At 44.8% G+C, this 27,466-nt stretch overlaps 1 protein-coding gene across 1 annotated transcript in view; it reads right to left on the bottom strand.

The window, feature by feature from the left end:
* LOC146195993 (uncharacterized) overlaps nucleotides 1-27,466 on the bottom strand; it is a 152,666-nt gene that overhangs the window by 80,429 nt on the left and 44,771 nt on the right. Inside the window, exons 7-9 of the mRNA XM_084596896.1 lie at nucleotides 9,575-9,733; nucleotides 5,707-5,772; nucleotides 2,492-2,601 (exon numbers count right to left, since the gene is read on the bottom strand). Coding sequence (XP_084453022.1) covers nucleotides 2,492-2,601; nucleotides 5,707-5,772; nucleotides 9,575-9,733 — 335 coding nt within the window. The remainder of the gene's footprint in view (nucleotides 1-2,491; nucleotides 2,602-5,706; nucleotides 5,773-9,574; nucleotides 9,734-27,466) is intronic.

Genomic DNA, 27,466 nt, shown 5'->3' on the forward strand with positions numbered 1-27,466 from the left:
CTTGCCGTCTCGACCTGGCCTTCCTCCACAATATAACTGAAATAAAGCGCTTGTTCCGAGTGCCTCCGTAAAAAAGGTCCGCCAGTCACTAATGCTGCTCCCAGCGGTCGCGCCATGCGGAGAAAACTGATTGTGGCTCACAGTGCTTTCGGATCGTCTCTTCAAGCAATCGTTGAGCAGCCCAGTAGATAGGTGGGAGGCAAGCCTGCCAGCCTCACTCCGCCTCTCCGTAATAAGGTGCGCACATCACATGCCAAGATTTGCAAATGCACACGGCCAAGTAGGTGGAATGGCAACTCATGAAGCTGGCGGCTTCATGAGTTGCCATTATACCTAGTTTTGGGCGTGCTTCGCGAAATGGCGTTTGCTGTCTGGATTTGTAGATAATCTTCAACGGTTCCGCAAGCGCAAATCGCAGTGCATGCAGAATGTAGGAGGACATATGGTTGAGGCATCCACCTGCTCAGATAACAAATCATATTTTCTATTCTTTTCATTTCAGGACAGCTTCGCGTGACGTGTGGATTATTTAGGGTTAGGAAACTCTCGCTAACTTATTTCACTACTTCAGCGCGCATGGTAATTGAAAGAAGCTGATGTGTATAAAGGAATAACTCCTGATCATCATGCATGTGGCGTGATAAGCTGTGGCGGTGGCCTAGTTGTTTAAGCATCGAATAGTACTCTTTTTGGCGGTGGTTGTTCGAATCGCCCATGCCGACGAAATATTATTTACAATGCTTGAATGGGCTTTTCTTCAGCCGCTTTAGAATCAATTGGCACTGGCGTATCAAATAGGGGACAGTGAGGTTTTGTGGAAGTTTCGTGCCCCTGTTTTCACGCCGACAGGACGTAGCTTTTCCGCAAAAGCATGACGTGCTTATCTCACTGACTGAAGTCATGAAGCTACGGCATCAATACGTTCTGTGGCTAGCAAACTCTACAGCTCTCTACTAAGGCGCCGCTGAGCTCTGGTTCCACAGCGCACTAGCAACTTGAGCCAGCCGCCTCATAGCGATTAGCGCCGAAAGAAAGCTGCACCCGCAACTGTTACGTGAAATGAAGGGCAATAGAACAGTGCAAAGCGCCCATGACGGATACCGTTGAAAGTATAAAATGGCGACACACCCGTGACAGGCGCTGACTCGATATTTTGGTAACATTCTCCTGGAAACCGAAAGCTCTCCTGACCTACCCTTCCTGCTCCTCCGCCTATTGAAGCGACAGTCAATTTCTCAGCAACACAGCGAGCAGTGGCTGAGCCAAGTTGCGAAATTCTGGTTAATGTGACGAAGCAGTTCATTTCCTCTAATTTCTGAATGGCCAGGCATCCACTGTAGAGCGAGCGTTGGGTGCCGTTTTTTTAAAATGGCATTGTCACGATTAGCTTTAAGGCCGAAGAGAATTGTCAGTGCAACGGAGGTCTGAATAGAGAGTTTGCATATAGGCTGGTTTTCTGTGTACCTCGAAGCTGTTTGAAGGTCTCTATGAGGTGGGCGATGGAGGTGGTTCTCTTTTGAGGTACTGCCGGAATGATGTGCAGAAAGAAACACATGTGTCGCATTTAGAATTAGCCAAGTGGGAATAGTAGATCACGTAAACCCCGGCGCTAGTCTATAAGAAGATTGCCATCGATATATGCTACAGTGTGAATAGCAAAGGATCAGGAGCCAGGGATCAACGGCAACTGCCGTTAAGTCCAGGCTCTATGTTCCAAGAGGTTGTCCTCTCTGCTAGTTGAAAAGCATGTCAGCAGGGGTAGTTCAGATCTTTCCGGCACAGCTTGAAGATCAGAGCAATAATGGAGAGAAGATTGTGGATTCTATTATTATGTTGAAGAGTGTCTTCCACCTCTAGGCGCAATTCAAGGATGCACAAGCGGGTTAAGTGGGCTTCGAAGATGGGGCGTAATTTGGCAATAGATTCAAGTTGAATATTAATGAAAAATTACAACGTTGGAAAGTGGGCAATAGCACTGCACGTTTGGCATCCCTATAGTAAGGAGCATAGTTTTGTATAGGCTGTCATACGTGTTATCTAAATTGCGTCGTTCGTCGTTGAGGGAAGTTGCAAACGTAGATGTACGCTTTTTGTCCAACGTTTCATTGCAGCCTTTCAGTAAGGGATCAGCCCTTGTGGATGTGGAATTGCAAAAGTACCAAAGCAATTGTATTTTTGCAAGCACTGAAGTGAAATATATGCCCAGCAGTGTGGTTGTTTCGGGTTGTTTACATCACAAGCAGGGGAAAGGTGATGTTTAAAGCCAGTGTCTGGGTCTCTCCTCACATAACGAATACAGAATGTTTATTAGTATTTACTGAGTTGAAAAGGCCTGGAGCAGTTCAATATTTGAAGATTCGTTTGCTTTCGCTTGCCCCTTCGTAGCCAGATTTCTGCGTAAAATTATATTTTGCAGACTCTGGTATAACCAAAATTTTGTGGATACGAAAAACATGTCTGATCAATATGTCTTGTGATGATTTGTACTCACATTCTGACATCAGTAGGCTTGTCCGCCGAGAATGCCATGGCATGTTTCTTGTCTATGAACCTACAAGTTGTATCAGGAGCGTCAGCAATAGCACCGCAGAGGCTGACGGCCTGAAAAAAAATAGGAAAGAGCAAGGAACATTTTGACGGACGACACGAAGTGGACGTTTCGAACACATTAAAATTGCATGCTCGTTTTACGCATAGCACGTAGACTTGGTCCTACTCAATTGTTAACAGCGGGTCATTCATCAGCTGAAAAACATATATCCATTCCACTGAACGCCTACTCAGCGACTATATAGACCAGCACCTCGCCTTCTTTGTTTATGCTAATGCATATGCAACATTATTTATGCTATACGTTTCACCGGTGCCTTTTGAACCACTAAGATTGTATAGATGTCTTGTAGAAGCTTGGTCCCTGCATCAACCCAGCGCATTGTGTGCGAAGCATTCCATGATTATATGGCTCGCACACTCCTGTGAAAAACATTTCTCCACTGAGAAAGCAATCATTAGTGAATGGCGGGTTCAAGGACCTCAACGAGCACTGACCAACACTTCTTCTAATACACAAGTGCAAGTCTTGGCTGTTGTCACAAGCATTCAGCTCAGAAGTGCAAATTATCGCCTTGCTTAAACGGAAATATAGGCATAAACGTTTCCTTGATAGCACTACCTTACCACGTAAAACGAATTCCATTATTCATTACTTTCAAACTTTAATTTTATGTATTTGGCCACATTCGCACACAAACTGTCCGGTCTAGAACGACGTTATGCGCATCGACTCGCCCAACAAATACTTGTCGCCGCAAGCATGCAAGCTCCTGTTACGGACAGCTTAACAAAAATTTGGCGATGATTAACTGTGCAGTTAATAATGGCAACATTGTATGCAGAGATGGAGGTCCATGATAATGTGAGGTTTCTGCACTACAGTCATCGCATAACATCATGTCAAATCTTTCACATCTGGACACGACAGTTAGAAAAGAGTAGCCTTGCCCGTAATACCCAGCTACCGCAGGACACTCATGGACAGGTTTCAGCTTTGTTGAGTTGTGCAGAACACTTCGGGTTGTAGTTTAAGCTACACTCTCACCGTGATTTTAGAGACAACGCCAGGAACATGCATTAACAAGGTGTAAGCGCTGAGTCTTGATCACCCAGAGCTTTTATGTCTTCCGGAACAGATCTGTCGGGTAAAGCTACTACTCTAATAACTTAGTGGCCACTAGCGGTATAGAAAGAAACCAGTGATATGTCCTCAACATTTATGTGTATAAAATACGTTCGACAGAAGAACACATTTAATTTTACGTGCGGCGGTTCACACGAGTACTACAAGTCGTGGAAAGTGCTGTTATTTTCCTTCGATGTACGAATCTTCAGGTGCTACCGGAATACTAATCACACACTGTGGGACCAGGAATATACAAAGAAATATCTGACTGAATACAATCGTCCTAAATTACAACTTGACCGTTAAAAACTTCCTCCTTGTTTCGAGCAACTATCCTCGCAACAAAGATTACTAAATATCACGTGGTGCACGTGGTGCACGTGGTGCACGTTTGTGGCATTGCAAGGTTTTGTGTCTTACGTTACCATGAAAGGACTACGCTTAACATGGCTTCCTCTTATGCACTTTTAGTGTGGTCATAAGTGTTTTTGAATATAGCTTATAGAATACTTTTCATTCAGTTCATTTTCCCGCAAACACGTAAGAACAAATATACTGAGGAACATAGGCTCTGTCTATGACGGCATGCTTGACAACATCAATGGCCCCTCTGCGGAGCGTCTTGTGGTTTCTTATTTACATTCATAAAGCTTCTTACTCGCTTAATCACTGACGCAGTAAATTTCAGCTCTCTTCTCTCAAACGTTCTCATAATCATACAGTTGTAAACCACCCTTATATGTATGAGGTCACCTCACATATATATAACCCTTGCTTTAAAAAACGTGCGTCGTGGCTCAGGCGTAGCATGCCTTAGTTGTCATCTAAAGGTCCTGCTTGGTTCCAAAATCACCCCAACCCAAGTTGGCAGCTCCTCCAGCAAACTTGGCAATGTCATGTGACCTGGTGTCGTTACACGTCCCCCCCCCCCCCCTCCCGCTTCCGAGGACCTATCACACCCCGACCAGGTGCCAGCTTTCTTGGGCTCCCAAACCGAGAACGACAACACCGATGTCGGTTTTTTGAAAGGAACAGTGTTCACCTGTACCAGGTTAAAATCTTAAGTATCCGCAAAACGAATGCGGGAAAATGTACCCTGCGAAGTCAGTTGCTGTATTCAACCCACATGCTCACGTCTGCAAACCAATGCGCTATCATAAACCCTTATTATACGCCTAATCATCAGATATGTAGCATGGACAGTATAGTGTCTCGTAGATGCGTCATTGACTAGAAAATAGCCTGGTAAAAATTGTTCTTGAAACTGAGCGCATAAATAATTTTTTTGGCGTCCCTATGAGTAGCAACCGGTTGCCAAAAAGAACTTGTAGAGAATCGTTATTATATTATTTATTTTTTCAAACCCAACGCTGTGTTTGTACACAAAACTAAAATAATCTGCCTGTACATTTATTAATACCTAAAGAAACGTGTGCCATGCTTAAACTCAGCTGCTGATTTTTCCACTTATGTGCGTGAACAGGCATTATGGGTAGAAATGGGAAAATTGAATGGCTCTAAATCAAGTGTATTGGCCTTGAAATTCGGACAACACTGCGTTAACTCTCGTAGCGGAACACTTCTGAGATAAAATTGCGCACAAAAGCTGCCCGGCTTAACGAATATAATTTACTACGCTCGCTCTCAGATAACATGAAGTAGTTGCCAGATGCAGGATCTGAAAAGCACTCGCGCCAAAGAAATCACTGTATAGTGCTTCAATTTCCTGAAAATATGAGGGGGTAGGGGAGAGAGACTTGAACGAGAGCGGTGGGAAAGGAACGTAGGACACTTTGGTTTACAGCACTTTTTATAGCAGTACACTGAGCGTTAGAGCCTTGCAAACTAAAAAGAGAGATCTCATATGAGTATTTTTACCAATACATTTTTTAAAGCGCAGCTTTGAAGACAATCCATGTTAACCAACCAGAAGTTTGTCTACATGGTATTAACAAAGGATTTTCCGCCAAGCAGGAACATTGATACACATTCGAGAAAATGTTATGTACAATAAAAGCACAACTTACGTTTTTTTCTAATTTGATACCAACTCTTCCGAGATCTATTTCCGTTGGTTCTTCGTTGAACCATTTCTGGAAAAATATACCATGTCCATTGTTATCACTTTTCCCTATAAACGCGGAGCGACACAGATACGCGATAAGATAAGGAAGTAGTTGAGGCAAATAATAATTCAGTAACCCAGCTAAGCGCGAGTTTCGTTTGCCAGAGCTAGAATTAGGCTTGGCAAAGCACACTAAAGCTCAATTCGATATTCAATCACATATTAGGCTTGGCAAAGCACACTAAAGCTCAATTCGATATTCAATCACATATTAGGCTTTGCAAAGCACACTAAAGGTCAATTCGAAGTAAAAAGGTGTAATTATTTACAGTGCATGTGACAATTGCTCATTGCTGCAATATGAAACAGCTCTGATGTGGAAGCCTCAGTTCACAAGCCGAGCCAACGTTCCGATAAAGGAAGGGGACTTTTCTGGACAGCGCAATCATTGCTGGCGGGAGAGAGTAGAGGAAAATTACATCGCAGAGATAATCATTGAACATTAAGGCTAAAAGGTCTTGGTGCAGACAGAAAAAAACCTACTAAAAGCAGTTTCCTGGCAATTCAATCTCAAGGCAATAAGCATGATAAAATTGAAATATTTATGCTAGAGTAAGCCTTGAGATCTTCAGGGATAGAAAATATCCAGAGGCTAAACTACAAATTTATAACAGTGGAACCAACAGGAATACAGAAATAAATGTATCGAAAAGAACATTAAAATCCCATATATTAATCTCCTCCATAACTAGTCGGGAAAACCATCTTTTATATCGGTAATTGCACAGTTTGTTCAAAGCACGTGTATACCCGATTCCTCCTGCACACTAGCATAATCTACAGGCTTTTTTCCAAAGATGTTTCCTTCTTACCACTTCTTACTCCAAATGCGCTCCATCCCAATCTTATTTTTCTTGTTATTTCTTTTTCATGGTCCGAATCTGCGGTTACTACCTGTCATAAGCAGACATATTCGCAATGCCTGCATCACCGCCGAAGTTTCAACTGAATCAAATGCTTTTTCGTAATCAATGAATGCTATGTATAAGGGCTGGTTATATTTCTAGCATTTTTCTATCATATGGTTGATGATATGGATATGATCGATAGTAGAGAACAGTTTCCGAAAACCTGCTTGATCATTTGCCCGATTGCAGTCTAAGGTTGTCCTGGTTCTATTAGCGATAACCTTAGTAAATACCTTATACGTAACAGACAGTAAGCTTATTGATCTAATTTTAAGGTCCTTAGAGTCCCCTTTCTTATGAATGAGGATAATGTTTGCATTCTTCCATGGTTCCAGTACCGTCGATGACACCAGGCACTGCGTATACAGGGTGGACAGTTTTTCAAGCACGGTATCTTCCCCGTCCTTTAACAAATCTGTAGTTATCTGATCCTCTCCAGCTGCTTTCCCCCTTTTCATAGTTTCTAATGCTTTCTTGACCTCGTCCATCGTCACTTGTGGAACATCTGACTGTTTTTCCCTTCCGCCAATCAAATTACGGTCCTGACTACTTTGGCTGCTGTAGAGATTTGTTTAGAACTCCTCGGCTACATTGATTATCTTGTCCATATTAGTGATGACGTTGCCCTCCTTGTCCCTTATCGCATAAATCTGGTTTTTGCCTATGCCGAATTTATTCTTTACCGCTTTAAGGCTTCCTCCGTTCTTTACAGCATTCTGAATTTTCTCCATGTTATAATTCCTTTTATTGGCCACCTAGCGCTTATTGATTAGCTCTGATATCTCGGCCAATTCTATCTGGTCTTCTGAATTGGAAGCTTTCATACTCTGTCGTTTCTTAATCAAATCTTTCGTCTCCTGAGACAGCTTACCGGTATCCTCTCTAACTATCCTACCGCCTATTTCTACATCATACTCTACGAAGATTCTACGAAGATGTGGAATAAGCAGTGCGAGAAGTAAAGATGCAGTATACTGTACTAATGGGCGACTTTAATGCCAAGGTAGGGAAAGAGCAGGCAGGAGACCAGGCAGTAGGTGACTATGGCATCGGTTCTAGAAATAGCAGGAGGTAGTTATTAGTTGCGTTTGCAGATCGCAATAACTTAAGAATCATGAATACCTTCTTGAGAAAGCGGAAGAACCGGAAATGGACATAGAAAAGTCCTAACGGGGAGACTACAAATGAAATTGACTTCATACTGTGTTCAACCCCGCCATCATGCAAGATGTAGAGGTAATCGGAAAAGTGCGATGCAGTGACCACAGGATGGCGAGGTCCCGAATTAGCCTAAATCTGAAGAAAGAACGCAACAGATCAGTAAGAAAGAAACCCACCAACGAATTAGCGGTGAGGGGGAGGGCAGAAGAGTTCAGGATCTCGCTACAGAATAGGTATTCAGCTCTAACTGATGATGGCGACATTACCCTAGAAGCACTGAACGATAATTTCAGAGATATCATTACTGAGCGCGTATTGACGAATCCCATATAATGGAAGCCATTCGGAGCCTCTAATACAGCGTCCCTTATGAGTTAAGCCATATAAAGCCCAATCATAGCGGGCGACAGTTGTACTGCAGTCGCTTGTCGAGGCGCACTCTAATAATGCATTCTCAAAGAAAAAGCTGAAACAGACATCAAGAACGCATCTAATTAGACAATTCCGATATCTCTCTATTGAAAACGAAATGGTTCCGCTCCAATTTGTTTTATTGCGTCGCCAATACTGCGGCTGGTTTCAGCCCGTCGCGTAGTCCCAGGAAGGGCCCCGTTATATCTTGAGCCGCAGCCGGTGTGAACGTGCCTTAGTGGCCTATAGGGGTAACGTGAATGCCACGTTCCTGACAGGCTGATTCTGACGTAACCATCCCACGCGAAACAAGAGACACAAGTATTGCTAACACAATAAGCTAAACTACAGCAAATTTTTCCAACAGGCTTCTCAACTCAAGTTTTGACAGGTTACGATTCATTGCCTACTTAGTGGGTCCGACTGGTTGATTAGAGCTGATTGGCTACGACCTCGACCTTGATCATAGTAGTTATTCGTTGAAGGTTATAGCATAAACAAGTATAGCAAAGCAAGATTTGGCCGGTACCATACGAACAATACTTCGTTAGAGGCCATAGTAGCACTTGGTTTGACATACTGGTACCGGAAATCAGCGAAGTGTAACGTGCTAGTTAGTGTACAGTTTTCACAGAAAGACATTTTATTGGGTTGTGCTCACAGAATTCTATCTCTGCCCACAGGCATTTTTCAAGTCAGAATGTAGAGCGTACAGACCCCGCCATCTCTTTTTATCCAAGCCTTGGTGAGAGGATACCGCGCTGAGAGATTTGAAACCAACACAAATATCGCAACGTAGTGCCTCTACGCGAGGATATTTTAAAGATTGGAGTTGCGGAATGAGGCCTACAAGAGATTGATGTTTTCTTTTCATCTCTATACTACTTACTTGGTTTGGTTTGGTTTGTGGGGTTTAACGTCCCAAAGCAACTCAGGCTATGAGAGACGCCGTAGTGGAGGACTCCGGAAATTTCGACCACCTGGGGTTCTTTAACGTGCACTGACATCGCACAGCACACGGACGCCTTGCTTTTCGCCTCCACCGAAAAGCTGCCGCCGAGAAACCAAACTACTTACTTGTTTGGGGTGTACTGGTGGTAACGATGAATGATAGGATCATTGGCTATAATTTATGATTTATAGCAGTGAAAGTTTCAGCAAACTGGTTCTGTGTATGCCTTCATTAACTGCCTCTGGATGTTATCTGCACTGATGCAGAATAGAAGAGCTATTGAAACCTTTGCACTATGCTCTATATGATGGCAGAGCACAAGAAAATCGAGCACTTACGGCTATTTTAGCTTCAAGCTCTCGAATCTGTTTGCCGTTTTCACCGCAGCACATTCCTGCTCTCAAAGATGTGACTGCTTTGACACCTTCCCGGAGAATACCTTCGAAGATCGCATTTTTCCCGTCATTCCTTGTTCCGATGAGTCGGGGAGGGAGAACCTGAAAATTAGGACGCAGAGAATGTTTTCACATGAACATTCACGGATGCAGTACGGTTTTGAATTCACGGCCAAGCAGTACACAACTGGCCCAAAATTTCGCCGTGAGGGTAGTTTCATATTTTGTCGCCCTTTCTTGAATACCAGACTGCGCATACGGTATCATCGTGCTCTTGCGTAGTGCATATATGGCATTAGGCCAGACGTAACAAGAACAGAAATATTCTATGCGTTCTCAGATGAACGGCCTGCAGTTTCTAAGAATATGGTACTTATTAAATACGAATATCTGGCTGTATACGTTGCAGCTATTAGAAGGCGTATATAAATGTAATTGGTGTGGAGTTCGTTTGCCAGTCGGTTTCCTGTCGCATGCACACATACGTTAACACCCGCGTGGACGAGTGCTCATTGGGGCATTTTACTAGGTATGGTTAAGACTTTGTGCAGGCGACTGGAAACATGCAACTCCATTCGGAACGCTTTACCTCATTATACTGTATTCTGAGAGCAATTATTACATTTTGCAGCTGCAGTGGAGATTGTAACGATATTGCGGACTGCGGTTTCTACCGACATATAATCAGGCATCCAAATAGCTTATTGCCACCTGGGGATGACAAAGCCGTAGGCCACAGAAATGAAGACAGGTGCAATCACAGTGAGATCAACTCTTTATTGGGCTCACTTGCGCCAGCAAAAGAACTAAACAAAGCGGCGGAGACAGCAACAATCGTTCTCTCTGTCTGTCGAACTGAGCAAGCCCATCGCACCTGTCAACGCTCATTTAAAGGCGGTAAAGAAACATCTGGACAAAGCCGCAAACCGTGACTAGCATAACCTGTAACATTTTAGAAACACAAGCAAGTGGCTGGAATCTTCGTGATACAGCTTAGCGCAACTTGCACTACAAAGAAGGTTGCAGTCTCACTGTAATGAGCATGAATAAACAAAGGATACAGAATCGATTCATTCTCTGGAATAACAGTGGCAAGGCCGCATTCCGGTGATTGTCGAAAACAGACAAATTGCGAAATTCGCGACATTACTCACCCATCTTCAATAACGCTTTTTGGCATTCATGCATTTTATAGCCAATCAGCAACAATTCGTTTTCTAAATACACGACAGATCAAACGCGACAGACTAGATACACCAAGCTACAGAAACCAACAAACAGGGCAAATTATGGTACAGAGTTGTTGAACTGGCAAACTTCAAACCTTTTTATCTGCAACCCCGAATTACTAGGCATAATGGAGATATCTTCCTCTTTCTTTGGTTTCCGTAACCTGGCAAAAGGTTACTTTCTAGAGATTTCATAGCTGTTCCTTTTTAATGTGAAAGCATTACTTCGCTATGTTCACAGATTTCTGTCTGCAGACCGTGTCCGCAGGCCGTGTGTACAAAATCGTATCCGCAGCAGTTGTCAGTAATTAAGAAGTGGTAGAGGTAATGAGTGGTGTCAATCAATAGAGGGTGACGTAATGTATCCGAAAAATTAATAAGGCCAATAAGTTAATGAGGTAAATAATTAGAATAACTGGTTTACGGAGAAGAAAAGGCGCAGTATCTGCCACACTTGTTTTGTGGACACCTGAACCATGCTCTAAGGGAAGAAAGGAAGGTGGCAGTGAAAGCGGAAAGAGAGAAAGGGGTGCCGTAGTGAATATGACGTAAAGGATGTGACGTCACGTAACCGGAAGTAGAGCCGAAAAAGGGCATAGGAAGGAATTGGTGCGCAGTTTCAAAGACTAAAATAGGCAAACTAGAAGCAACTAGAAGCAGCATCCGTGCTTTCGCATTACTCCAATGCAGATTCTGTGGTGCTTCAATTAATTTTTCATTCAAGAAATCGACCATTTGTTTCGTCACTGTATTTACTGTTAATTTCTGTACGTATCCTTCATATGTGTCCTCTGTTGCGCTGCACTGCTATGATTGCTTTCGGCATGTTTTTTGTGTAATAAGAATGAGGAAATTTACTAAATTGGAAACTAGCGTAGCACTAACAATTCCATTATGATCTTTATATTGTTTCTGTATGTGCCTATACGTGCTCCTTGTTGTCGGGCTCGAGTGGAACTTAGGGCCCATTCAGGCGGATTGATTTTCTTCTGCTGCCCTCTGTCTCAAGGCACTCTGCTGTCTGAATTTTCCTGAATAAAAAAATCGCCCTAATGTTTCAAATAAGCAGAGAAAGGTGAACAAACATCAGAAAGTTTCACCAGCACGTATACTTTAACTCACATAATACGACTTCTGACGTACACGTAGAATGTCTGGCAGCAGCCGGTGCCGCCGTGATGTGGTTCTTCCTTCGGAGTTGACCTCGTAATCAGGCTCTCCGATGCGTAGGACTCTTTATGGGCCGACGTACCTCGGCACGATCTTTTCACTCAGACCGCGGCGGCGTATCGGCCTCCAAGCCCGCACTTGATGTCCCGGCCTGAACTCTGCCTCGCGTCATCGCAAGTTGTATCGCCGGCCGTCGGTGCGCTGCTGGTCGTTATTGCGGAGCCGGTCGAGTCGTCGGCCTTCCTCTGCACGCTACAGGTAGGCAGCGACGTCGAGGTTGTATTTGTCTGTCAAATGCAACAGCGTTGCGTCGAGCGTTATCTGCTTCCTGCCGCGCACAAGCTTGCACAGCATCACTCTGGTTCAATCACGTACGGCAGGACTCCGTCCCAAATCTTGTGATATGCTAAAATCACGTAAGGCAAGATGGCGTCCCAAGTTCAGTGTTTGGCATTATTTTACATAGTTCTTTGATGGTTTTCTTAAGCCGTGCTGCAAATCTATTCATCTGCGGATGGTACGCAGTTGTCCTCCGGTGGCTTGTATAGCTGTAGGTCACGATGCCTTGCGCGGGCTCGGCTGTAAATGATGTTTCTCGGTCCGTGATGAGAAGTCTGATTTAAACTCCATCTGCTCCGTCCGTGATGACCATTTCGAAGTCGCCGTGTTGCAGGAGAATACGTTCGACGAAGAACTTTGCAACTTCTCCTGCTTTGCCATTAGGAAGGGTTTGGCTTCGGCGTAGCGAGGAAGGTATTTAGTAGCCACAATGATCCACTTGTTACCCGCAGATGTAGTTGGAAAGAAGTCGAGGAGATCAATCTCAATTTGCTGAAATTGAGTATTGGGGGGTGGCGTAGGGTTCAGTAGCTCAGCAGGTCTGATTGGGTTGTCTTTAGTCGTTGTCACTCACGGAATGTTTTCGCGTAACGGGCAACGTCAGTAGACAAACGAGGCAACTATGCTATGGATTCGCTGCAACATGCGCACAAACCCGAGATGCCCGCTGTTGGCTCATGGTGCCACGCCCACACAATTATCTGCCGGAGGATTTAGGAACAACTTGAAGTTGCGCGGTCCTGTTGGGTGTGAAGTGATGTTTCATGAGAACGTCATTGTTTAACGCCAAACTGGCAATTGAGCGAGTTGGTACACCATCTTGGAAAATAAATAGCGCAGACGACACGGTACAAGGAAGCGCTTATGGTGTGTTTTGCTTCCTTGTGCCGTGTCGTGTTCGTTATTTATTTTCCAAGATTCCTTAACGCGAACAACGACAAATGACGCCTGAACACAGCCGGAGAAGAAGTGGTATTGCCTTCCAGATAATCGGCTAGCTGTTTCTACTCGAAGTGTGATCGCTGCTGTTTGGAGAACCCGCTGGCGCTTACTGATCCAAAGAAACCATCGTTGTCGGCTTCTTTCGGAGGACTGGCAACGAGGGCTCAGGATAAGCAGTCTACGTCACAATAATTGCGACCGGACTTGTAGGCTACAAAAATGTCAAATTCCTGTACACGCAGACTCTACCGTGCAATGCGGCCGGCGGAGTCTTTCATATTGGCCAGCCAGCTAGCAGAGCGTGTGATGATCGCCGACCACCTTGAATGGTCTACAGTATATCCACAAGAGGAACTTCAAAGTAGCCCACGTCTGTGTTAATTTCAGTCTCTTTCAGTTTGATTTTCTGTTTACGTGTTTGAGTGCTGATAACGAATGCTGTCGCTGCGCCAAACTGGGTGATGCGGGACAGTCAAGCTGCCAACGGGCAGCTTTTTCTTGCAGCTTCCTTCCATCTGCAAATTTCTAGGTGGCAAAATAAACCGATTTAATTTAAAGCGTTTTCATCAACGTGGCCAGGACAGGAGGGGACTGTAGGCGGCGCTTAAAATACGAGCTGTCGTTGTCGGTATTTTGCGGGCAACAACTTCATTGTAGCAACATAGCATAGCGGACAAATTTGTGTTGCGTTTAAAATGACATAAAAGTAAAGCTTCCCGGGGCCTTCCTTTAAGTTGACTGTTACATCTTTAAAAGTAAAATTTCGTTTTCAGCACAGTTACGCTTCACAAGTATGATACCTTGGTACTTCCTTAATATCACGACATCCTATATTAAAAGACTAATTAAATGGCTGAAATGCCTTCCTTGATTTACCGAAGTTCCCGATTAAACGAAATATTTCACGGTTCCCCTCAACTTCTTTAAATCGAGGTTTAGCTCTACGCACAAAACGCATGCACAAAATGTGTACAGCAAGGCTGGATAAAACTTGGATCTGGCTACCTCGGCCTAGCTGGAGGTGACGCCTTAAGCCATAGCTCAGAACATTCGACCGAGCCCTTGGTTTGCTTTAACGCCTCGCGGCCCATCCCACATTCAAATAGCAGCCAATTGCAGCAAGCATCAGCATGATAGGTTACTTGCTGAATAGATAGGGTACTTGCTGAATACCATACCTATTTTTACTTTACCAGTACTAATAACTCTCTCTCGACAGATCTGTGCCTGCAAAACGAGTGAAAAAAAGAAAAACATGTATAAGGCAATGACTCAGCGACCCAAATTAGCCTGCCGAACTAAGGGCTCGCCTTACATCTTTGTCCTGTACCGCGGCCCCCTCTCCAAAAAAAAAACGCAAGAAAGTATCCTTTCTTTTCGCTCAGTGTCGCCTACGCCTCGACATCGCATGTGATCACTTCAACGTCGTGGTTGTCAAAGCTAATTTTGTTGTATCGATGTGGTCCATATTTCCCGTACTTCTTGCCGCCATGTACTGCACTAAGTGGCTATTACCATGGCCGCCAGTTCTGCTTAAATATGCGCCGCCAGTGACTGACCTTCGCCCTTGCGAGCGCGTTATTGTTACTGAAAAGACACACAGCCGACCCCTTCCAATCAGATGCATCTTGTCATATACGGGCCTCATCATTCCAAACTCGACCAATCACTCAGTAGAGCCGGTTACGTCTGCCACTCCGACGGCTTAATTAGGTGCTGTTAACCTTGCACCGCGCGAATACCTCAGTGCCGACTATCGGCGTCTTTGTACAACGTACGCAGAAAGAACCACTGCTACCGGGAGCTAACGCTTGATACTGCCCCCAAGTTACTACCTGCCTTCATCTACTATTACACAAGTAATTACGCAGATTAGTCTATGAGAACGTCAGATTTCCGATGGACAGCACCAGTGATCCTAGCAGTGTACTTCTCAGAACAATTAATAACAATATTCCGTGACGGCGTTCGGCCGTTAAGAAGGGAGCGTTTTTTTTTGTGCCTCTTGCAGCTATACCGTGCACGTAAAGACGATTCCTCAACGTTGTCTAGAGATTAGAGACAACCCGCCATGAACGGTATTAATCGGATATTTCTCAGCATGTCTTCTTGGCAATAAATTCAATCAAACACTAGTTTTGCTTCTTCGCTTCTCCCGCGTGGCTGCTTACTCCTACGGTTGGTCTAAGCTACACTTAATGCTTCGCTTACAACAATGCTTAAAGGTGAGTGCTTTAATCGCAAATGATACTGCACTATAATAGCTGTAATTTTGTACACTGACTTGACTGTGGACGCACTGGCACGTCAGTGATACATTATAAGAAAACACCACTTGTGTGAACGGTTTAACCTAACACAAGAGAGGCCAATGAACCTGAGTGACGCGCGCACCATCTGGTTGTTGAAGGGACAAAACACCTTTCACAGAAAAAGAGATGAGTGATCCTATACTCACCGTCGTTGCGGAGGCACCGGCCGTAAAATTCGTATCCGTGTCATCTGGTAAGCTCAAGTATGTTTCACCCAGAGGAAAGAACTGCAGGTATCCAAAGGCTTTAATATATTTTAAAGACTCCGCGCCAACACTTTCCGCAACGAAACCTATTTTTTCATCAACTTCATCCACTCTTTTCAATTCTTTCCACAACTGCTGAATTGCTTCTGCAGCGCTCGTTTTGTTCATGGAGCCTGAAAGTTAAAACAAAGAATGAATATAACGTCGTTAGACCCTAAGCGAATTAGTTGCCCTCGCACTTAAGGTTTCTTTGGTTATGTCTTGTACACGGTGATTAGCTTACATGCATAAATTACCAAAGTGTGTGAAGGGGCATCCGACTAGATAAGAGAATTCGCCGTAAAAAAGCCCTGATAGAGAGAATACGTGGCCTATCAGTCCCGTGTTCGACTCGGGATCCAAGCACTTCAATAACTTCACTTTCCATCACAAACGTACTGCCTAGTTTGCCAGCTCCTCTGGGTTTCACCATGACTTGAGCCTTCCCGACGTTGCACAGATGTCGCCTCCAGACTGACGTCTACCAAAAAAGGGTGGTTGTTCCTGGCCCTATGGGGCTGGGAAGCCGGGGGAGGGGGGGGGGGGGGGTAGTCAGCCACCCAAATGTTATTGTGGGCCTTCATTGCACCCGCCATCGCTTAGGTGGTGGACGACGGCAGTTGCGGCGCATGTCTTTCTCTCCCTCTCCTTTTTCTTTCTTCTCTACTTTCTCTCTTCTATCCGCACGAGGCAGCGGAGGTGGCTCAGTTACAGAGTCAGTAGCAGACCCGTGCATTTTCTTTTCCTTCTTCCTACAGCCACAACAACGACACCTACCAGAGGCATGCTTGTTAGGAGCGCAGAATAAAAAACAAACACCTGCCGATTGCGGGCCATATTGTTGAGGGAAAAGTACACAGCGGTAAACACTGGTTAACTGTCAGACGCACACACCCCCACAACGAACCCAGCTTAGCCTGAGCGTCGTCTTCATCACCGCACCACACCAGCACGTCGTCGTCATCTCAATACTGCGCACCGTAACAATATTACGTAGTGTACCGCCTGTTCCCTGCTTGCTTCGAGCAGCCTTCAACACGAGCTCTGAAGAGGCTCACGAGGATTATTGCACATGTGCACACAGGCACTTGACTTCAGAACAATTTTCAAAAATTCTAACTAGGCCAAGCATCTTCAATTGCTGTAGAACTTGGCTCTAGAGCAGAAGCTCAACGCTTTGGCTTCAAGCTCCTTTAAACAGTGAAGGTGATGCCATAATACGATATCGGCATGGAATTATAAATGCTGTTCTGTCAACTGCCGCATTCATAAATTATTCGCCTGAACTGAGCAAACCGGTGATGTGCAGTTCGTTCTCGCGATATAAGCTCTATATATCTGCCAGGTTTCTCTTCGACCTTTACAGATGCTAATCAATGGCACCACTGGATTTGCGCACACTTAGTAACTCCTCGACTGTAGCGCTAATCAGAGAGGCAACAATTAGTACTCTATCCATTTCATCTCTTGGGCGTAATTCTGGATTCAGCTCGAAGCCAAATAAAAACTCCGGTCTAGACGCTTCAGAAACAAGGTCGAGCAGGCTTCGAAGTTCGACGGAATTGATGATTCGGAACCTATCGGTAGCGTGCTATCAAATGTTTAGGCCGCCTAAATCAGATGAAGAGTCCAGAGTGATAGCGATGTTTTCTTCGTGTATTGTAGAAGAAACGAAGGGATTGTAGACGTCAGCATGCAAAGCACAACCCGGGAGATTTACAGCCAAAGCATGAGACGTTCGGCTACTTAGTTGACAAAGTGATCTGATGCCTTGGCAAGAGAAGCTGTTCTGCTCATGCATCTCCGGGTTCGATATCCACTTGAATCCACAAAGTACATACAACTTTACACCGAATACTGAAAGCCGCACCTTATGGCGCTCAGACAGATGACGACAAGAAGTGCCACTGCGACGCTCGAGATCGCTTTGATGGTTAATCAAGCTGCCCTTCCCCCAGTTCACTTTAAGGAAAAAGGCATTCCCATGTCTTTTGTGGACAACATCATTTCACTCGATCGTGATTTACTAACGCCCTGGAGCTTCGCTGCTGCCCGCTCCGGATCACAACCATGGCTGAAGCTTGAAGCCCTACTCCTGCCAGCCACACTCGCCCTTTGCCTGAGCTTGGGTTTTGCACCAGCGGGATCCTGGTGTGTCTTCATCGGAACCGCGGACCACGACTTCGATGAATGGATGGCCTCATACGAGCGTTCTAGTATGCATAACGATAGGCACAACGGCCTCAAACTTAACTCTGGCGGACTTTGCGAACCAGTGGTTCCAGAAAAACAAGGCCAACATCACACCCAGAGCTCTTTAATATTACCACTTGTGAGACTTTCCATAGGTTACAAAAAAGGGCGGTTTTAATTCGTCAAACTTCGACTGTCTACGAATAGCATTAGCGCTCGGCAATTAAAGCAATCTGTGTCGATATTGCAAATTTTCAGGTGATTGGTAAACGCACAACCACCGGGAAAAATTATGTTAAAGAGCTGTGGTAGCAAGCATTCTTAGGTGTAATAGTCGTAGAGATAATTTAGGTGAAAAAGAATCGAAAACAGCGATTTCCAGAAGGCAATGACGGAAGTAGCAAAAGAGCTCCTATTGATCGCTTCTAGATTGCGCGACAATTTATATGACCCGAATAAAAGTTTCCCAACTGAGATGAACCGAAAGCTCTGATCCCACCGTCTTCAGCTTTCAAGAGCAATTATGTAGATTACTTCGACTGGCCTGCGTTTCGCAAGCGGCGCAATGGTCAACGCCTGAAAAGCCAGGCGCAGCTAGCTTGAAAGAAAGTGAGAATTTCACTTGTTACATCGAAGATGTTCAAACGCGTGAATGTTTTCATTGAGCTGCACCCCCTAGATCGACCACATACTGAAGGCAATGAAGACGACGCGTTCAGGATGCTCCTCACTAAACACAGAACTGCAGTCGACGTTGTCACCACTACGACGCATTAGGCGAGCACAGTATTCTGACTCGTAATCCGATCTCGCGCCCACGGTTTGCCACAAGAAAAAAAATAGCTGTGGTTTAGCTTGTGGTTGAACCTGGAGTTACGAGAGAACAATGTGCATGGCTACGCTTAGGTTCGGCTTAAAAGTAAAGACATGGCTTTCGCACGTAGTAGTTTACTCTATGGTTTCAGCTTTATTTATGTCATATGGGAATCACGTCACGTAAGAGAAATCCTTGCCTCTAGTTGTTGACCATTCTCATTCTGGTGTATAAGACTTCTGGTGGTATGGCATCGTCTCTACGTCAAACTCCAGGGCACACCGCCGTTACGACGTTCGAACGAACATTCTGTTCTAGCAACTCGCTGTCGTCCTTCACCTCTACCAACTACCGAGTTCTGTCTTTCTTTTTCAGCTTCTTCTTTCTTTTCATTTCATTTATTTCATTTATTTGTCCCTTAAAGGCCCGAAGGCATTACATAAGGGGGGGGCGTACATACAGGTTAGAGGGTAGTAGCAGAGAACACAAAAGAAAGAAAGGGGGAAAAATACACGGGGTACCAAAAAGTGTTAAATATTATACAAACTAAAAGCAAGAAATAAACATACAAAAAGAAAACAAGGAACGGTTGGCACTTCGGTGTCGCAGTATGAATATGTTTATGAGAAGTGATTAGCCAGTTTCTTGCGGAAAAGGCGGCGATCGGAGCATGTAATTACGTTGTCGGGAAGGCCATTCCAGAGCACTATGGTGTCGGGAAAAATGAACTGCTCAGGAGGTGCGGGTTTTAATGCGTGCGATTGGGCTACTGTGGTTTAGGCGGGATGACGTACGTGGGGGTGGCTGCAGCAACATATGTCTTGGTGAGCGATAAAATAAAGAGTGAAAGAGCCATAGCCGGGAAATAACACGGCGAGTTGCTAGTGTTTGAAGGCCGAGGGATCGTTTTAGTAATTATACGCTGGTATTTCTTGAGTACTGCGATGTAATAAAACGGGCGGCGCGATTTTGAATGGCTTCAAGGTCTGAGATGAGATACGATTGTGATGGATGCCAGGCAGATGACGCGTACTCCAATTTAGGACATACAAATGTTATGTATGCCAACTTTTTTACTTCAGGTGATGCTTCTTTTCCTCTTCCTTTCCTTTCTTTTCTTTATCTTTCTCTTCTTTTTCTTTTTGGGAAAGGCACGTGCTCTTCGAACAGGCATGACGAAATGGCGAGACTGGGGCATTTTTGACCATTAAAGTGCGATGAGCCGAAAACCTCTATTGAGTAGTGGTTCGAAGCTTTTAACTATGGCATCAGTTTCTCTCTGTTTTCACTCTCAACTTCACGATGACGCGAGAGCGTAAGCTACCAGTCAACATATAGGGCCCCCCTTTAACCGAGCCGCATGAACGTGCCTGCGTGGCCTAGGGATAAAGTGAATGCAAGGGTTTTGGGATGCTGGTTGTGATAGCACCCTCCCATGTGAAAGGAGATGGCCCGAGTTGACAGCTCGAGTCAAACGTAATATCAGGAAGCCCTAGGTCCAGTTAATGCTCGGCCATGTCAACTACCAGCCACCGCCCTTCCCACGACTTCTTCTACTTTGTTCTTCACTCTTCAGATAGGTAGGCACGAACTGGCAACCACCGGCCAGGCAGGAACAGGCGCGGCGAAATAGCGAGAATGCGGCTAATGTAGATCTCGCTACAAAACAAATTACGATTAGGGAGACTTTTTTGTCAGAAAAAAAGTCAGATGACTCATCCAAAGTACTGCGCTGTTTTAATGTTATGCCATGCTTGACATTTCCTGTCAATAAAAAAGTGTGGTCGAGATCTATCACGTGAGATTTTTTTCATTTTGGGGTTCGATAGCATATCGAGCGCGTTTGCCAATCTGTTAGAGCGCAGCTCTTGCACCCGTTCCTTCGTTTCGCCTCGGCGTCGCCGGCGCCGTCGGCGTTGTCCCTCGTAACCAACCCGGCAGCAGGGGCAGCGCGAGCTCCTGCCACCACCGTTCACTCCAGCGTGTACTCTCCCCCCTCTCTCTTCCTTGGCGGCCACCGCGCGTGTTCGTATGCTGCGTGCGCTCCAGTCGCCACCGTTCTGCCACTGCGTGTAACCCCCTCCCTCTCTCTGCGTGATAGAGACGGTGTACTTCGGTTGGCGAAGCGCCGGCTCGGCATCAGCGGATCGCGGTGCGTGCATCCCAAGCCGAAATGCAGAGCCACGCTGACTTGACTCGTTAGCGGCATCAGCGCCATCAGTCAGTAGCTGCTATCTCTTCGCCGCGCCATCTTTCTATGGGCCCACGCGCTGCCTCCCTCCACATCCCGATAACTTCGTTGGTCTCTTCGCTCCTCCTACAACGCCGCCCCTGTACTGTGCCAATCAGAGCGCCGGTTTGGCGGCGGCGGATCTCAATGTGTGCATCGCCCAAGCCCATACGCATACCTACCTCAAACTATCGAAAAGCAGAAACATCTGATGAGCTGCGCTCAAATTTGGTATTATGAATTCACGTAATCGTCAGCAAATTTTTTTCTATTTCTAAGTGAGCGAGCGCCTGACGACAGACGTTGCCTAGAACTTTTTTTTTTTACTTCATGAAGTATATCAGTCGACAGATAGGGAAGAAGACAGAAATGGTTAGCGAGTGGCTGCTGTTACCCGCTCGAAAGGGAAGAATCCTCTGCATTTATTCAAGCGGCAACGTCCAACTACGGCCACACTATTCTGCTCATCCTCATAGTCACCACTTTCATGGTCACCACTATGTAGGCCTCAAAACAAAGCATTTATTTAAAATAAAATCCAGTATCAGCTCGATATTAACAGCTACGTGATGTGCAGGAAGGAAGCACATCACTTTGACTAGTGTTGAGCAGTGAAAACAGACAGTATCAGAAGTGGTTAGATCGCCTGTTCAGATTCATTTGCGACTGCCCTATGGTATTAGCTATGTGCAGTACCGACTTTCAAACTTTGGCTGGGATGGCTATCTCGATTTTCTAGGGATACAATCAAGGCAAGTCGTAAGCGACTAAACTAGTCGTAAAATGTACTACTATTGCTGGAAGAAGCCGGATAAAATCTGAGGAAAGACCGCGCGTCGCTCCATAGGCGCTACTTCATACAAACATTAGGGATAATGTTCGACTGCAAAGAACATTAAGACGTCACGGACTATGTGTTCAAAGTGCAATTTCCCCCTCTGCTCTGTTCCCTGATTCACGAAGTTTCACCACAGTGAGGACCAGAGGTGAGCACTTGACCATCAAAACCTTGACCTCACTATAATATCAAAAAAAGAAAACATTTGGCGACCTCACTCAACCTCAACCTCAGCAATTCAGGTCTAGGTAGGCTCATGTGACTCAGCTCACTTTTCTAGCGGATACGGGTAACCTAAAATATGATGCATTATATTGAACGATAGATAGTCAAATGTAACAAAGCATTTTTCGACAATTTTGTGGTATAGGCAAGCTGAAATGTCTTTTTTTTTGTAAGAGATTTAGCTGACTGAATTGTATACAGCAAGAAACATCCGCCCTATCAAAAGCAAAATAACTCTCAGGCTTTAGGTCCTACACTGAAGTAATGTGGCAAAAATAATTCTCCATCTCCTCCACCCTTTTTTGGCTGGTCTTGATATCAAAGCGACACGAGTCCTACACTACTAGACATGTTCCAAGGATGGAATGCACAGAGGGCGCACAATACGGCCCATTTAATAAAATTCGCATTTTCTAGCAGGCAAACGAGCCACTTCCTTTCGCATGTGCCACAACGACACATGCTAGCTGTTGACCATCGAGGTGATCATGACGATAACTGCACTAATTTCTAGGCCCGATAGAAAGAAAACTTGTGAAAACCGACTTTCTCTTAAAATAATTATACATAAACCATCATATTAGGCATTTTAGGAAAACAGGAATATCATAGGAAAATTTTGAAGGATGCTCTTGATGTTGCAGAGCCCCGAATGCAATTAATCTTTTAACCTGTTCCTTCCTCTTTCTCTGCTAGGTTTTGCTTGACTTAAGCAGATGAACTATGGGCCTTAGTAAAGCAAGAACTATCATTTATTGGGCTTTTATAAAAGTCTCGAAAAAAGATCTGCCTCCTTTTGAGGAACACTTCTGGCCATCCTATCACTCAACAATTATATCAATCTTATCATTCCTATCGATCAAGAAAAACTATCTGTGTAAAAACTGCTGAATATAAGCTGTATGCCACCTCATTCTATTGCCTTCGTTATTGGTATGCTGGCTATCTAAAAATTCCAGTAAGTTATTTCTATGTCGCGGTGTTACGGCGTTGCAGCTGCTCACTATCAGTTGGGCATATCCAAGAAGGAAAGCGGAACAGCAGACCAAACAGATATATTATATATATATATATATATATATATATATATATGGGGGGGGTGCGTGCGCACGCGTGTGGGTGTGTGTGTGGGGGGGTGCGTGCGTGTGTGTGTATGTATGTGCGAGTCCGTGTGTGTGTGTGCGTGCGTGCGTGTGTGTGTGTGCGTCTGTGTGTGTGGGGGGGGTGTGCGTGTGCGTGTGTGTGTGTGTGCTACTTCCGCGATTCTCGTAATTTTTTACCTTCCAATATGAAATTTCTTCCAACTCTATTACTCCTTTCCTGATAAGCCATTGTGCAACGTAAAGCCGAATCTTGCTCAATCGAATGTAAGGCACCAGCCGTGACGTCATTTCTTGGAACGAGCATCAACAAGACAAAGAGGTATTTCTTTACGCGAAAAGGCGCAAGGACAAATTTGCTGCTTTTTTAACTGAAAAGATTTCCTTGCGCCATCGAATAAAGCTACCTGGACATGCGGTCCTGTGATTTTAATGTTTTGCGCACTCCATGGCTTTTGAGCCCGCGGCAGGTATCTGCACCAATAATGCAAGCAAGAAGGGGAGAGAGAAAAGATGCGCCTGTGTCGTTAATAAATACTCCTTCAAGATGACTGGAGGGAGGCGTCTGCCTGTTTGCGCTGAAGGCTGGGGCAGACTCCGGCACAACCGAACACAAAGCGTCACCGCATGCACAACGCGGCAGTCCACGTGACCTCCTCGTCAGAAGAGGTACTCTTCAGAGTAGCCGCGGGAACTGCAAAAAGCGTAGGCTTCACAAATTCCATCCTCCGTGTGAGGCCGCTCGTCCGTCTCATTCACGCGTGAGGGTGAGGTCCGATTTCTTGCCTTATAAAAATATTTTATTCTCTTGCTGATCTCACCTCAACCTCAGTCACTCTGTGAGGTTTAGGTCGACCTCGTGAGGCTGTCCGCCTATGGTCAGGATGTGCACCCTTTCGGACCAGCAGCAAAAATTATTTCTATAGCTGTACTTCCCAATTCATTCAACGCTCCGAACCACCCCGCCGGGGTGGTGCAGTGATAGGGCGGTTGACTACTGAGCCCATGGAGGCGGGACCGAATCCCGGTCTCATTGACCGCTTTTCGATGACGGCGAGGACCCAGGTGCCACTGTTCTAACGTGTCAGTGCATGTTAAAAACATCTGGTGGGAAAACGTTTAGGAGCTCTCCGGCGTCTCTCGTCGCCTGAGTCGCTTTGGGAAGTTAAACCCCCTATGCCACACCAAACCAATGCTGTTAACCAAAGTAATCTATATTGGTCATCGATAAAAGCCGCTGACATGCGGTCTTATCTCATTGCTTGCTGTCGGCGGAGCTTGTGCTAGAGGTGCATTTTTAATTCACGCTCAGATTGGCCAAGGTGCGGCTTAGTACTTTCTAGAGAAAAATGAGCAGGGACTTATCTTGAATGCCTGCAGCTACTTGGCTCTGTATCGACCTTTTTCTAGATGTTCTAGTCATATTTGGTGGCTTTATGTAGATAATTCTTCGCCGAGTTTAAATTAAGAGATGGTGGGTTCAACCAATCTTCGACAATCTCCGAGCAGGTTGCTGCTATCTCTGCCACATTACTTATTTTTGCCGTCGGCAGTCAACAGAGAGTTACTTTAGTGCAACTCCTACTTCGTATTTGCTATTTTGAAAAGGATGTCTTTGAAAAGTACAGCTAATTTATTATAAGCTCAAGCAACAAGGGCAGTTAAAGGTTAATTACATTGGACTGATATCATGAAGAATTCATAACTGTGTTTATACATCTAGCGGGAACAGGGAACTTTTTAGTATTTTGCCTTTAGAGGGGATTTCAAAGCATTTATAACCAATTATCTCGGTGCGTTACTGAAATTGGAGATCCGCTGAATGTGGGGTGGGCCTCAATGATTACAAATTGAGTCGGGAATTCAGTCTGCCGTTCCGGACTAGGTCTAGACGCTTTGTATTATAGCCTCATAGGCTCTGCCGATGGCGTACGATTTCCCTGTTAAACAAATCAAACTTCTTTTGCCTGTGTTCTTAATATGCAGCAAATGATGCAAATAGTTTGTACACAGAGTTCAGAGTTCTGCGACCATCATCATTTCTTTCAAATTTTATTGTATTGCAAGATCTAGGAGCAAGAATCTCCAAGTTATCACACCCTCTAAGGCGGAACGCTTCAGGCATTAAAAGACAAAACTACTCGTGCATCCCATTTGCAAGTAACAGCAAGGAATATATTATTCGCAGGTATCTAAACGAACGAAACGGCATGACACACTCTATTCTGACTGATGAAATCCATTGTAGACCATCTGACACTTAACCTGCAGAACTAGCTACTATGTTTCTACGTTTTGCCTAGCTAGTAGTACCCATCGATATAATTAACACGCCTCGAGTTCTTATATCACCAACTGCACCTCTTACTGGTATTGAACGTCAAGTTCAACTTCGTAAACGCCGGTTCCACCTTAGAGATCCGGTACACGTATTACAACCCGCGTGGGAATCAATCTTTAGCTCTAACCTGTTTCAACGCTTTCCAAGCTAAATTGGGCTAACTCCAGCATTATGAGTGCACTTGCAAGCATATTGAGGAGGGCTTATAATATCTAGCCTTATCCGGATTAATGTTCGTCACATGCAATAAACTTTTTCTGCCGGTAATCTCAGCCAAGCAAAAGATGTCATCCTCCTTACTGCGTAGACTGCATTATGACTAAAGTATTCGATGAATGAACTAGGCAATATATTTATTGAACCACGTCTCCGTGAACACGAACAGATGGTAAACCGAATGATCACCAAAAACAATAGCGTTGTCAGATCCATTATGTGACAGCGTTTGCATTATGTTAGGGCACTCCACCTTACCATATACCTAAGCATTACTCCAATGTTCACCTCAGTACCGCTACGTGATGTCTTCGATATGGCTTTTGATACGATGCTCGGTGTATTGGCCAGTTTCATTCGAAAGCTTCTATATACGCTATTTTTTCAGGTTTCATTTCATTAAATAACATTCTAAAAGAAGCCTTAAAGCACATAGAAAATTATATGTGCTCATTAAGGGCCCTTCAGTGCTTCACTAACTCGTTTTATACCCATTTGATGCAATCTCAGGCAAGCGTACCCTATTATGCTGCATTTACTTAGCAAAAAATTAAACTAGCTGAAGTACGTATAACGCGAAACATTTCTGCCACCTAACAAATATTGTATACATATCCAGTGCACGGCACATTGCGGGCAGCCGCTCGTCATGTCGTTTGCTTTGTGCTTGCTATTTAGTTAGCGACAAATATTTTAATAAGCCGATGCCAACAACGCGAACCAAGTACTTTGAAGGAAAACCTTGAAAGCAGGATTCTCGCTTCCTCAATAATGCGGCGGTAATTTAATTAATGTCTTTCTGGGCTGAGTATCTTACAGCATTCTTTTCATATCCTATGCAGTCTGCTGGAAAGTACAGGCTGAGAAGGAATAATGAAACCCGCCAGATATAGCACAAGAAATTAGTCTGAACTATCTCTAATTAGTGGCTTTGACCTACTTTGAGAGCACAGTAGCAAGCTTTAGGTCAGTATTTTTGACACAACATTTTGCGCGGATTATCTAAGCTTCACGGGCTATCTCTCGCAAATCAAGCTTTCCAACAGGAAAGATGTCGATGTGCTTGTTATTACCGAAACATTCGACTTGGTTTCGGCTTTTGAATTAACGACAAAACACACCACATCTGCCCACCACAACGCCAAGCCAAACATTCAGACCCCTTTGCCTGGTCAATTTTGTGCTTTTATTTAAAATCCAGACCATGGCAGATACGGCAGGTCAAAGCAGAAAGAAGAGAGCACAAACAGGCTACCTTCGTTACGTTGCGTGCCGTTTTGACATGTGCATGACACCATTTATACAACGCTCCATTGATTCACGTACAATGTCATTATCGGCTAGTAGTTTTACCTAATTGATGTCATCGTCTTCGCCGCGGTGTACCTCTGAAGTCTAACTAATAATTAGTCTGGCCTGCTATACGCAAATGGCGTACGCAGAGGCTTTTTTCTTGTTCTAAGCCTCGGTATACTCACTCACTCACTGTAACGGGGAATATAAAGTTCGCCCCGGAAAGCACAAAACGAGCAATTACGCACATCCTTCAGCCTGCCCCTGCGAATTCATTTGGTAGTTTTCGGCAGATTTGCGTGTGCCGCAGGCTGTTCGCGAAGACATTTGCACTGTTGCAGAGCCCCT

This window comes from Amblyomma maculatum, chromosome 3, assembly GCF_055883805.1.
Source record: "Amblyomma maculatum isolate TAMU_Amacu chromosome 3, ASM5588380v1, whole genome shotgun sequence".
Taxonomy (NCBI): domain Eukaryota; kingdom Metazoa; phylum Arthropoda; class Arachnida; order Ixodida; family Ixodidae; genus Amblyomma; species Amblyomma maculatum.